This window comes from Eurypyga helias, unplaced genomic scaffold, assembly GCF_000690775.1.
Source record: "Eurypyga helias isolate BGI_N326 unplaced genomic scaffold, ASM69077v1 scaffold34918, whole genome shotgun sequence".
In the NCBI taxonomy this organism is placed as follows: Eukaryota; Metazoa; Chordata; class Aves; order Eurypygiformes; family Eurypygidae; genus Eurypyga; species Eurypyga helias.
The window spans coordinates 7,046-21,246 of record NW_010265580.1 but is presented as its reverse complement, the minus strand read 5'-3'; the positions used below and the strand labels follow the sequence as shown (position 1 = coordinate 21,246).

Genomic DNA, 14,201 nt, shown 5'->3' with positions numbered 1-14,201 from the left:
CTGAGGCACGGGGAGTGCGCGGCGGCACCATGGCCCAGTCCGTGTGGGGCTACGACAGCGACAACGGTGAGTGGGGCCGCGGGGCTGAGCCCGGGCCGGGGCTGAGCCGGGGCGATATTTCCTTGCCTTCCCTCTCCCAGGACCCGAGCGCTGGCATGAGAACTACCCCATGGCCAAGGGGGACAAGCAGTCGCCCATCGAGATCAACAGCAAGGACGTGCGGCACGACGCTTCTCTCACCCCTTGGCACGCCAGCTACGATCCCGGGGCAGCGAAAACCATCCTGAACAACGGGCGCACCTGCCGCGTCGTCTTTGACGACACTTTCGATCGATCAGGTTGGCTCGCGGGGGGTTGCTGGGAATTGAGGTTTGCAAGGCACTGGGAATCAAAACGCGCCCCATAGTACCCGGCCCGAGGAGGCTGGCAGTGGAGAGTCGAGTGGGTACCTAACAAAGGTGCTCCCGGAGGTTATCCTGGTGGATCCAGCCATCTTCAGGTCCACCACACGTGGGACGGGGAGGCTGTAGCTGCAGGGACATCCCTGAAATGCAGGCTCAGCTGGAAGGTGGGCTTCTCTTTCCCCAGTCACCTCCTCCAGCGTGGACACTGCATCCTCAGGTTTTGTGTAAGGCGAGAGTGTGTCACCCAGGGACCTTCAGTGCACACTCCCAGGCACTTCATAAACACAGTGCTTTCACCGACCGTGATCCTGAGTTCTGCTGTTTGTGTGGGAAGTCTTAAAAACCTCCACAGCCTAAAAAAAGCGATGAAAATAGCATCTATGATAACAGCATTGCACAGCTTCTAGAAAGCTTTATAAAATTATGGAACAGCTGTGTTAGTTGGTTGAGAGAGCGCGGTCCCTAATCTCTTGAATTGTTCAGAACTTGATTCCAGAGCTTGTAGCTCTGAACGCAGGCAGGCAACAACAGTCAAAGTGAATCCTAAATTCACAATAGTGTATAATGCAGAGACATCTCAAGGGCATGCAGTATGGATCAGTCCTTTGTCAAGAAGGAAGGCAATCGGATAAACGGAAACCAGAGTTGCTCTCCGCTGTGTTTTTCTGCATCTGCTTTGATGACATTTGTATCGGGATTTTGTTCTTAGTAAGCTATATAATTAATGAACTATATCTGCAGTCCACTGAAAGATCACAACTCTCTTACCTTGATGTGCTCATTGTTTCCTTGGACTCCTTTATTTACCATTACAGCTACCTGTTATTGTTCCACATCTCACAGACAGAATCTAAGCTATTTAGGACAGGAACATCTCTTTGTTATGTATTTATGTGGTGCTTTAGTATTTATTACTGCAGTTTCTACACAGTGGCCTCAGACAAGCCATAAAATTGCACTTTTGTTATTACATGGAGTGCTTTTCCACAAGCGCTGCATAAAATCAATGCCATGACTCAAAGCATAGGAAGTAAACTGGACATGAACCTTGTCACACTGTGGGTCTGCTCTGTCTTGGCAGCTTCCTAAAGGATGAAATGTTTAGATAGAGACTGCTCAAGAACGTGTCTGCCCAAGGAACTGTGTTGGAGAAAGACTCTTATTTGGCCTAGCAGAGCAAAGCACTTGGTGCAGCCCTTCCTCTGAATCACCTTCCTTGTGTTTCCTCCCTGCCTCTCCCCTCCCCATCATCTCTGTTGTTCCTCTGGACACCCAGAGTGTACAGTCACCCCCTGCTCCTGTTACTAACTTTCTGCAGGCTGCTGGACAGTAGTTTAGGGCTCAGACCTTTCATAGGGGGGTGTCTGATTGGAATCAAATATATTTGACAGCTCTGAAAAAACACATGAGAAAGCGTTTCATAAACGTTACCTTGATTTGTTGGCTTCTGTGGTGGCAGCAGCTGAGGATGAGTAGTAGTCACAGATCTGACTTCAACTGGGTAAAGAAATACAGCTTGGAGATAGCCTTTTTCTGAGGTAGTCACATGGAAAATATTGAATCTTAAAAAGATTAATTTTTATGCTAGAGATCTGCATACCATTATGAAGTGCTGTTCCCATGTGCTTCACCGTATTTGAGCTCTGGAAAGAACCACATGTAAGAAACAACTTTGAAGTGAGTTTCCAACTCTGTTACTGATTTAGCCTGTAAATGTCAGTAGATGACAAATTCAGCTCCTGAAGGTCCTGCCTCCCATTGATTCCAATGTAAAATGACAAGCAGAAACTTGTGAGGATTTGGGCCTTAGAGTCTGTGCCTTATTTCTCCTGCATTTAAAAGTGAAGCAATAATAATAATACAATAATGTGGCATCTTGTATCCATTAAAGGCTTCTACAGAAGGCTTACTCAATACTGTATTAAGGTAGTTACGATAACTTATTTATGCATGAACAAACAAAAAAAATAAGAGGAACTGCATGCCTAAAATTCAACACAGTGCTTTGTTTCTGCTCTCCCCTCCCCAGTGACACCTACCAACGAAAGAGAAACTGCAAAGTTAAACCTCTTGCTCTGTGTAGGTATTCCATCACATATGATACCAAGAATTAATTTGAGACCGTTGGGCACAAGAGGATTTAAATATTATTTCAATGTTAACTTTGAACTTCAAAGCTATTGGTAGTAGTTCAAACTTGAATGCTATTTAAACAAGGTCTTCTGGCACTGCAGTTGTGAACTGCATTATCAGCTTTCTGTGTAAGGAAACACGTCGCGTTCCTGCCCTAGGTAACGAATGAAAATACATTGGAGAGCTTATCCTCTAAGCAGTCCCTGCTCGAAAGAATCCCCAAACTGAAAGAGCAGGTGTGATGTTTTGAAAGTCAGAGATGATGTAAACTGTCAGGCTGATGCGTGGTCAGCATTTTTTGGCTAAGAACAGCATGAATAATTTATTTCATTGGTGGCGATGTTAAATGTGGACGATAGCTTTTGCTTGCCCAAGAATACTTTTCTTACTCATTTGACCTAAACTTTGTTCTCTTCCCTCACTTTCAAGAAATAGGTAATATTTTTTTGTTGTTGTTGTTTTTTAAGAAGCAGCAAACTATGGTGTAACCATTGTTGGGTTGGCTGAGCTGTAAAAGGTACCCCAGTCATGGGCTGGAGGTACGCTTCAAAGCACCGTTGGGTTGATTTCACAGTCCTATCCCCAGCCACATTCACAGCAGACCATTTCTTGAAGAGAATCAGCTGTGAATACCTTCCTTCTCTTAGCATGTCCACTTGCCAAGAGGAAAGGGGCTTGTTGGGCTTCTGGGATTTCATTCTGTGCTTGACTGACAGCAGCTTCTGCAGTTTTCCCATCGAACAGGACTCTTCCTGAGTGATAACAGAATTCATAGAATCATAGAATTGTTTTGGTTGGAAAAGACCTTTAAGATCATCCAACCGTCAACAAGCACTAGAATTTAGTCCCAGTCCTGTAAACCGACGAGTGTTGTGACCCCACAGCAGTCAGCTGGATTTACAGGAGGTGCTCCACACTTCCAAAGTATGGATCCTTGTCGAGTCAACGTGAGTGTCGGCGTTCCGTGGGCTAGCGCTGACGTAGATTATCAATTGCAGTGCTGAGAGGCGGGCCGCTCACGGGAGCGTACAGGCTGCGTCAGCTTCACTTGCACTGGGGTTCCTCCGATGACCATGGCTCCGAGCACATTATAGATGGGGAGAAATATGCAGCAGAGGTAGGACTTGTTTTTAACAGCAGTATTCAGTACTAACTGGAATTGGATTGTGCCTCCAAACAGATTGACCATTCACCCTTTTTCAAAGTATTTAGCTACGGATTTTTTTCCGAAATCTGTCTGTGAAATTTGTGAATATTCATCAGTGTGCAGTGGGATAAGTTGCACCTGCCAACAAATGCACCTCTGCAAGTATATACTAACATGGAATTTGCTTCGAGCAAGCGTTTTTGCTGGTATTTTAGAATGTTTTTAAAATACTTGAGGCAAAGTGATCTGTTATTTCCAAATGGGAAGATCGGTTTTCTGCTGATGTTTTTCAGCTTTTAGCCATAGCTTGAATTACTAAGTTAGTTTCAGAAAGCGTTGCTAATTAATATAAAAACTCGCTAAAAGCACATTTGGTAAACTGACATTCAAAATTAGATCCACCTTAATACTGATTCAGAGTGGTAAAGAGTGGTATCTTCTAGTTTCTGAACATCTGTGCTTTAAATTCTCTGTGTTTATTTTGGGAACTGTGGAAAACAGATGTAAGGGTTGGGTTGTTTTTTTTTAAAGTAAACTACTACACTGTTGTCCAAATTTGCTAAAGTTAATGTCTGCTTTAGGCCCTGAAGGCGAGGTAATAAATATGAGTGAATTCCCTATTGATGCTAGTGAATTACTAGCAAATGGTACCTCCTTCCTCTGTGTTACTTGAGGATAGGCTCAGAATATATCCCTAAACCCACAAGAAGCTTGCAGTAGTGTTTTCCTGCATTCCACCTACACTCTCAAGGTGCAGAGCTTACAAGGTCTTTGCCCACCTATCAGAGGAGAAAATTTGGGCAGATACTTCGCAGGGACAGTGTGCACAAACATTGCAGAGATGACCGTGGGTATGGTTTGGTTTTGGTTCTTTGTTTTTGTTTGGTTTTTTTTTCCCCATTCTTAGCCACAGCCAAACTGTGTTAGTGTTCTACTTCCTGTGGCCAGCTAAACAGACTAATTCTGCTTCCTCAAACTATTTCTGGGTTAGTTCAAGCACAGAGGTTTTACTTTGCTTCTGTTTGCAGTACTGAAATATTTATTGACAGGAGAAGAAAGCCTGCAATGTATGAAATATTGCTAGAGTGCAACCAAAGATATGTGGCTGCTCCACCTACCCTCAAGTGGAAAGAAGCAGAGTGCAATACATCCATTTATATTCAGGGCAAATTATTTTGTTGTTATTTTAAATAATTGTTACAGTGTTTAAAAAAAAAGGTCAAACATTTGCATTCATAATATGCACCAGACTCGTTTGGTTTTTTTTTGTATGGCATTATGTTCCAGGCACTACTTATTCTGAGATTCTGCACTGCTGGTTGCAGCATTTGTAGCTATCTGCAGGAACCAGAGATTTTTCTGGAAGGAGATGTAAAAACTTGAAATATATCCTGAAAATACAGCATTGTTGAAAATAGAAATGAGAAAGAAATGTCAGGTTACTGTCTCCACTCCTTTCCACTACAATGTGCTGAGACTAGTAAGAGAGGCGAAACAACACAACATGTACTGCATACAACCCAGTGTAAATCCTTGGGCTGTTTGTTACCTGGGTAACACGATGATCTAAAGCGCTGCTTGAGACGAACTGCATGGCAGTAGGTGCTTTATGCACTGCATGCGTGCATGTCACCTGCTTGGGTTAAACTACAGTTGAATTGTCTGATTAATTTTTGAAAGGTCTTGTGTGGTAAACTCTGTTTTCCTTCTTTTATGCTTCAATTAAATGCAAAGTGATGCTTATGAAAGTGTGAGCACATGGAAGCATGGGAACAGAAATATGGAATACTTACATATAATTTTCTTCTTCATGTTCACTTCTTTACTTTCTGTGTACTGGAAACTTTTCTGGATGTAAAAGGTTGTAAGATTGCGCTGTTGGCAATTTCTTGCATTTGTAACTGAGGTTTCATTGATTTTTTAGTTACATATGGTGCACTGGAATCCAAAACATGGTAATTTTGCTGGAGCTTTGAAACAACCTGACGGTGTGGCTGTTGTGGGCATTTTTCTGAAAGTAAGTGGCAAATATTTGGTCTTTATAATTTTCTCTATTCTTCACCTTTCTCTAGTGCCAGGGGAAAAGTTTCCATCGTTTTTCCCTCCACTGTATCATATTACAGGAAAATGTTCAAAATGATGCACAGACTGAAGTCACAAATGTCCTCGGTCCCTCCAGATTCCATGCACTGACCTGTTCAGAGCCGACTTGTGACACCAGTGGCACGTACCACGAGTGGTATTGAGCAATAGACACACAACTTCACACCTGGGCCACTTGCTAGCTCTGTCCCTGTCCCTGCCCAGCTCCGTGGTGTGATGTGTGCCGAGTGAGGAGGGCAGTCTGCATAGGAAGAGTGCTTCCTCCCGCCCTTTGTCTGCTAGCAGGTATTGTATTACCTGTCTGCAAGGTCGTGTTCACTGAGTCCCATCCTTGGTCCCCTGCTGATCCCAGCATGATCTGGGAATCAAAAGGAGATCAATAAACCTGCTCCAAAAAGACCAACTACTTTGAAGAATTGCTGGTGAAAGAAGTTCACTGAAAAGTTTAACATTGAAATACAGCAGCTTCATAACAAAATAATACTGTACCAATATTTTCCAATTGATTTTTTTAGTAAACTTAACGTAAAGAAAGCAGTCCTACCATCAAATCTGTCTGTGGTCTAGGACACTGAGAAACCTAACAGGGAGACCATCTAATAGTGATGGACTAGGCCACTAAGCTTCAGCTATGTGGCTGTCATTTTACCTGCATGTGGGCATTTCAGCTTGAACACAGTGTCAGAAAATAGTTCTTTTATTGTTTTACCACTAGTAAGCTGTATTTGTGCAAGCAATAGCAAGTGGATGTAATTGATTTTACCACAGCGTCCCTGGACAGGCTAGATCCAACATCATCTTAATTCTGTTACACTGGGAGCCAGCCTGGCCTTTTATTTTGTGATTAGTTTAAACTGAAAGTAACAGAAGGTCAGTACCTGGCCAGATAGTTCCCTATGACCATGTCCCTCAATTATTCTTCCTTTGTCATTTCTTTTAGTCTATTTTAGCCTGAAGCTTTATCTTGCAAAACACAACTTACATAGTATAACATTATTTTCCTATTAACCAGCTAAAAGGTCTAGTAAAGTAAGTAGTAAAATCATAGAATCACAGAATGGTTTGGGTTGGAATAGACGTTAAAGACCATCTAGTTCCAACCCCCCTGCCATGGGCAGGGACACCCTGCACTAGACCAGGTTGCTCAAAGCCTCATCCAGCCTGGCCTTGAACCCTTCCAGGGATGGGGCATCCACAGCTTCTCTGGGCATCCTGTGCCACTGCCTCACCACCCTCTCTATGAAGAACTTCTTCCTGATATCCAATCTAAACCTCCCCACTTCCAATTTAAACCCGTTACCCCTCGTCCTGTCACTACAGGCCCTTGTAAAAAGTCCCCCCCCAAGCTTTCTTGTGTCTTGTATTCTGGTAGCACTCTAGGTTCTCTAGCCTTCTTTCCCTGTTTTCTTTTTGGTCATTGGCCTAGGAGCCACCTGGGTTTGTCATGTTCCATGACTGAGTTTTTGGATATTGCTAAAACAGAGATTGAATAATCTCCTGAAGAATTGAATTTAATCTGGTTTGAAACAAGACATGACAATATCAGCATACCTTACACATACTATCTTTGCTCTCCTGGGTTGCAGAGCCATGTCAGAGCTTTTGGAGGTGCTGAACATCATGAACACAAGCAATAAAGTGACCTCATAACTTGAGGAAGTCATGACATACATGTCATTATACGCTTTATGTCAAGTCTGATCTGACAGCACATGTGCTGCAGAATGTTTGAAGTGTCTGCAGGAACTCCAGCTCTTCAGGCTGTCAACACTTTGCTGAGTGCTCGTACATCTCACAGTGGTTGTGGGTTGCTTTCAAACCAGGAGCCAAGTGTTGGGCCCTGAAGGGTGTAGATGACACTTCCTGAGCGCTCAGTTTGTTCCTCAGACAGTGGGAGATGCCTTATAGAGTCCTTCAACAAATTTTTGAATTGCAAAGCCAGTTACTTGAGTTGGCTACTCTGGATGTTCTTTGAACACTCATCATTTTGTGTCAGCCTGTACCAGATGATCTGGGGGCACTGCTGCCTGACTTGATGGATGGGGCGTGCTGAATTTCTTTCAAATGCTGCGGAACATGGTAAAAATATACAGTACTTGTGCTTTGCATTGCAGGTTGGAAAAACTCCCAAAGCAGAGATCAAGAGAATTCTTGAAGAAATTGATAACATTAAGACCAAGGTATCAAACCATTTTTTGTGATGTAATGTATCCAGAGGTTATACACTGAACTGTGGAGCAGAACACTTCCTTTTACTTAAGTAAACATATAATTCCTCACTTCTGTAAGTGTTCTTGCTGTATAGGATTTTATGTCAATCCTTGCATGCACAATTGATAGTCTTATTGATGCTGCTCTGTAAAAATAAGCTAGTGTGCAAATACCAAGAAGAAATGAAAAGCTTTTTGAATGTGAGGACCGAAACAAATACATATGATTGAGTCAGAAATTCAGTTAGTCTGAAATAAGAAGAAACTCGTAGGAATGATGGAGCAAGCTCCTGGTCAGTTTAAGGGAGATGAAAAAATTTGTTAGTTTTAATATGAAACTGAATTTATTTTTTAAAAGGATTACATGGTACAGTTTCTGCACCAGTCCTAGCTTCTTTCTTCCTAGGGTACTAGCACAAATAACATTGCAAATCTATTCCAAACTGTTTTCCAGTTTGGCGAATGATCTGAGGACCAAAGTCCGTACCTGTTGCGTAGATACAATGGCAGAAGGGAGTTCTTTGCAGAGAATTGTGATACTATGTCTGTTGTTATTTAACATTATTATTTAACACAAACATAAACCTAACCTCTAGGTATACTTCAGCAGTTTTACTTCATGATAAGCTTTATGATTCTGATAACAATAAAAGAGAAGTCCCCTTTTTATTTGACATTAAACATACCACCAGATCACCAGGACTGAATTCTACAAGTTTTGTAAGCATTTTCTTCAAACTTAGCAGAATTTCTTGTATTTGATTTATGTATGTATGTACTGCCATTGGTGTGCAGGTCTGAGCCTGAAATCTGTTCTCTCCTCAGTGACACTCATATGAGTTTTATTTTTTCAACCTTTTCTTAGTCTTCAGCTACAATTCAGTTCTTTCTGTGGAGGGAACTGAAGGTCAGGGGTTTTTGCCCTACCTGTTGCTCCCCCTGCTGTGTCAATGTTCTCTGTCTTGGTACAGACTCAGCTTTCTTTCATAATCCCTATATCATTTCTTGGCCATTTAAATGCAGAAAAGCTTTGGCACAGTTAATAAAAAGTTGATCGATCACATCTATGAAACGCTGTGTTGTATAATGATGACAAGATGGCAGTGATAGAATCTAAGGGAGTGGCTATCTGAGACTGCCTGGCTGGAGATTTTATGACTTCTTACAGCAAAAAAATAAAAGTCTGATTTCCTACATACAGATGTTCTCAGTAGTGGTTGTGGAAAAAGCGATAGTTGAAGAAAAGTAGAGAAAATTAGGTGCATAAGCCAACAACCACATCTTGTATTTTATCTCTTACACTTATTTGTCTTCTCCTGTCATCACATACATTTTACCAAGATGACGTATTTTTCAGGAAAGATTAATGGATGATATCACCAGTGTATTTATTGTACATGCAGTTCCAATTGCTGTGATGCATTACAGGCAGAGGAGTTTCTTGGACACTACTGCATTTACTGAAAAAGCACAATTTTGTTTGTGAAATTATTTGCAAAGTCAAACTTAGAGAATAATTTTGTCAGGAAGATATATTTGGAGTCCTGATGTTGTTCTTTCTACTCATTTTGTGCAAGGATGTGTGGAAAAGATTTTGGCTCCTCCCACTGCACTTTGTAGAGTAGTACTCTGTTCCAGCCTAGAGAAGATTCTCCATGATAGAAGAAAGAATTAGGTATAATAGATTTTGCTATCCAGAACTGCATCCTAAATACCAGTAGGGAACTGACCTTTCTTATTTAGCTCTGGGTGCCATGAGGGGACAAGGAAGTCTCATGACAGTCCTGTGGAGATACCCTCTTGAGGAAATATTTTCATTTTTTACATCAAATGTAATAGTGCCAACAAAATGTCACCATGACAGTGTAATTAGAGCACAGTTTTGGGAGGAGAGGGATGCAGATGTACCTTCCTTCAGATAGAGAAGAATCCTGTAATGAATCTGAGATAGATGCCTGGCCGCTGTTCTATTGGATTGAAAGGGTACCAGTACCTACTGTGCCACAGCCTTTAACTTTTATCCCAATTGACTCAAAATCAAACAAAATTTTGATGATTCAAGAAGAGAAAAATGTAACAATAAATTGGCTTTGGTCCCACATAATTTAGTTTGCAATTTCTTTTGATTTATTAATGGAATCAAAATGTCAGTTGTTATTAATTGCAGGGAAAATGCTTGACAGAAAGAAAAGGAGATTGGTCTCCTGCATGAATCTTGGTATTTAATTACTTCCTAGTAACATAGATACTGATGTCTTTTAAGATGCATATCCCTAGAGTTACTGAAGAGAATTATTTTTTGTTTCTCTAAGGGGAAAGAGGCTCCTTTTCAGCACTTTGATCCTTCAATTCTTTTCCCCAAATCTCGGGACTACTGGACCTACCATGGTTCGTTCACCACACCCCCCTGTGAGGAGTGCATCACTTGGATTCTGTTGAGGGAGCCGATTGAAGTCAGCGCAGACCAGGTAAACCCCAGCTAGGTCTGCCACTCCTTTACCCATTCTCAGGAGTGTCCCAGTTTGTCGGTGTGATGCTTTGCAAGCCCTGTGTTGCCTTGCATGTTTTGACAAGGAAAGCTTTAGCTGAGAACTGTGAGAAATTGCCTACAGACTGGACTGTTGAAATGGACTGTAAGACTGACGTTGAGAATCAGGCTGTCTTCTCAGACACCTTGTTCTTGGGATCCTGAAAACCTGCGTAGGTAGAAGTGCCCCAAAGCCACAAAATTCAGTCGTCACGGCAGCCTCAGTTCATTCTCTGTGCTTCAGCATTAAGTGGTGAGTGAAGCTAACAGCGTTTAACTGGTTTCCCAGTTTAAGAAATTGTTAGTCCAGATCTTGACTTCCTAAAAGCTGTTAGTGAGAAGGATCTAACAAGCTAGAACCTGCAAGCCTGAATGTTAGTATGAATTAAAGTACTAAGGGTATTCATATAGCTCAAATGTGCATTAGCACAGGAAAAGGAATAGAGAGCCAGTCTGGGTAAGGTGACCTTCTTGCATTGAAATTTTTGGTTATTTATACTATTTTCTGCTTCAGCAGTACAAGTCAGGGCATAGCCTTTTTACTGATTTGGCTGTTTTCAGAACAGATTTATTTTGCATTCTGATGAAAGAGTAACAACGAACAAAGCAATACTGAATTTAAATTCATTTGGAGAACAACAGCTAACTGCTGAATTCATTATTAAACTTAATAATCCAGCTGGCATACATTTCTCTGCCTTACAGAATGACCTAAGAACTCCAGCAGACCATCTTTTTCTCTCAGACTGCCTTGCATAGACTTAGGTGTACATCCTCCTTCACTGAGAGCTGTATTTCCACAAGTGATTTGACTGCAGTCCAGCTCCAGCAGCATCACAGGAGGTGCCTATCTTTTTTCCACATTGTGTAGGTCAGGAAAAAATCCAAAAGAAGCCCAGGCAAGGTTCAGGTGATGCACTGTTCTGTGGATGAAGCATGTAAGGATCCACAGAAACAGTGCTGTCTGTTGGCTGTGAGGCTGCTGTGAGCTCTGCCCAGTCTCTACCAGTACGCTTGTCATTATATAAGGAAAATCCTTTTCTGTCTCAGTGTTTGTTTTAGGCGTCAAGATCTGCACTGCTTCCAGGGCAATTCACATGGATGCTGTAATTTTTCTTCCCTGCAGATGGCGAAGCTCCGTAGTCTTTCCAAGAATGGTGAGAACGAACCTGTGAACCCCCTGGTTGATAACTGGCGCCCACCTCAGCCTGTGAAGGGCAGGATAGTGAGAGCCTCCTTCAAGTGATCAGTGTTTGTTTTAGGCGTCAAGATCTGCACTGCTTCCAGGGCAATTCACATGGATGCTGTAATTTTTCTTCCCTGCAGATGGCGAAGCTCCGTAGTCTTTCCAAGAATGGTGAGAACGAACCTGTGAACCCCCTGGTTGATAACTGGCGCCCACCTCAGCCTGTGAAGGGCAGGATAGTGAGAGCCTCCTTCAAGTGAAGGCTCAAGTTGAACCTGAGTGAGAAAATCCCTGCATCCCAAAGTGTAGTTAGCTTTTGCTGTCTACTGCTTTTCCTCTGGATCCAGATCTGTGTTTCTCAGCTTGAAATTCTGAGTGGTAAAACTGAATCTGATTTTGAAAGCAGAAAATATACTGTATGCAAATACTAACCTTAATAAGGAAACATGAGATATACGTGATTCTTGTCCACAAATGCCTCAGCGTTTGTGATAGTGTCACTTCTCTGCCATGTGGTCTTGGAAGAGCAATGGGCTCAGTTTTCAGTATTTAAAATTCATTTCAAAGGAAATGTAGTAAAGGCAGAAAAATGAACCAGTAGTTCAGGAAAGAAGAAATAACAGTGGGTCAACAGAACATGAAGAGGAGGTAAAATACCTGCTCTTAGAGCATGTCTAGTAGCTCTTCCTCAGATATCCCACCTCCACTGCACACATCCAAAGCATAAGTTCCTCTTTAACATACTAGATTTTTCCTTCCCTCTCTTGCTCATAGTTTGTTATCCAAGATTAGATTCGTGTTCTGGGAATACCACCAGGTATACTCAGTTTCTATGTGGGAAGAAGAAAAAGATACCTTGCTGTCATTTCAGCATTTGCTGTCTTTGCCATGTCCTGCTGCTGCCCATTGATCCTTTCTTTCTTCACCCAGCCCGCTGTAGAGTGCTGCTGGGATCTTGTTGCCTTTTATTCAGCACAGCAGCTTTAGGTCTGCTGAGGGGGAAGTGCCTTTCTGCTGCTCTGACTGTGTTACCTCCCAGGATGATGGAGTTTTGGTTTTGATGCTCTGCCTGTTTTTTATTTCTGACATCTTAGTCTGCATATTAATGATTTTACCTATTAGGGATTTTGTTGGGTACGAAGAAGGTCTTTGTGGATGACTCATACATGCCATTTGTCTTCCCCACTACTAAAAATGCAGGTCACAGTGTTTGTTTATTATGACTCTGTAGACACTCTAACTGGAGTCTCTTTGGCACTGTTACTTTCCGGGGAGACACATCAGCTCACACACATGATCCGAGCACAGAATCACTGGCAGGCAGAAACTGCTAAATAATCTTCCCCTGTCCTCCATCATGTAAAGGTTATTCTTTCATCACGCTTCCTAGACAGTGTAACACCAGTACTATCGGGGTTGAACCCACGTGCAGACTACGTGGGTGAAGATGTGGTATGTTGTATTCACCATCGGGGTGATCATTCACCGCGGTACATACAGGAGATTGGGTGGTCAAAGGCCGTGCGTAAAGCCTCCTGCAAACAAAGTTTCTGGATTCTTTGTATTCCTCTAACTCATCAGTAAGAGGCAGAGAACATTCTTGTGGAGATGTTGCCACAAAGACTTACGCAGCAACATTTATGAGGGATACGTCCGAGTCTGAAAAAGGCAGGGTTACAAATGGCTAGAATAGGCATTCCCCAGTTCTCCTCCACTATTTCACTTTCCACCTTTACTAGGAATACAGTGCTCCAACAGGGAATCAATGAGTGGGCAATATTGGACAAATTCTGCTGTTATTACCAGCACAATTCAGTGAGAATTCAGGAATGAGACTGAGGGCAGAGTTTGATCCTTTGTATTAATTTAGAAATATTTGAAGAATTGCTGAATTTCCCTGGAGAATTGATATTTCAGTTTATTAGAAGTGTATTTTGCTTAGTATAAATCAGTTTAATTTAAAAAAAAAAAAAGTTCCTGTCAGCAGAAAATAAGGTATTGATTGAACCCTGTTTACAAATGTCTTGGCATTGGCTGACTCTTATCAGAAGATCAGGCTTTGATATTACGAGTGCAGCACTTGCAATGGTACTGATTTTAAGAGTCTCTTAGATCTTCTTTAAACTCCTGAATCTGTACAACTTCTCAGCACATAACAATGCTTCCACAGAAAGCTCATAAGCAACATTTTTTTCTACTCTACTATGTCTTACAAGTAAAATTTCTTCTCATATCCGTATGCAGTTGATCTTGCCGTTGAGAAAATTTCAGCACAAATAACTGAGACAAGAGTTGGAGTCTTTCTACTGAAAAGCCATTGACTGTGATGTTTTAATGTCTTGTTATTGGGGCAGTAAAACAGAGTTAGTTGCCTGCACTTGAAATAACAGCTTCTGTGTCTTCAGAAAACCAATAAATTGACATACATCTAAAAACAGATTTCTGGTTTTATTTGTAATGCTGAGTGATGACTGAAAGTAACACACACTGA

The 14,201-nt window shown here is 41.9% G+C and overlaps 1 protein-coding gene across 1 annotated transcript; it reads left to right on the top strand.

Annotated features, from left to right (window-relative positions):
• The first annotated feature begins 16 nt into the window (after nt 1-16).
• Nucleotides 17-11,770, top strand: CA3 (carbonic anhydrase III, muscle specific). The gene is made up of 7 exons (XM_010156801.1): nt 17-66; nt 141-338; nt 3,536-3,654; nt 5,609-5,701; nt 7,902-7,967; nt 10,310-10,465; nt 11,651-11,770. Exons 1-7 carry the CDS (start codon nt 30-32, stop codon nt 11,768-11,770), a joined length of 789 nt encoding a protein of 262 aa, XP_010155103.1. The 5' UTR covers nt 17-29.
• The last annotated feature ends 2,431 nt before the right edge of the window (nt 11,771-14,201 follow it).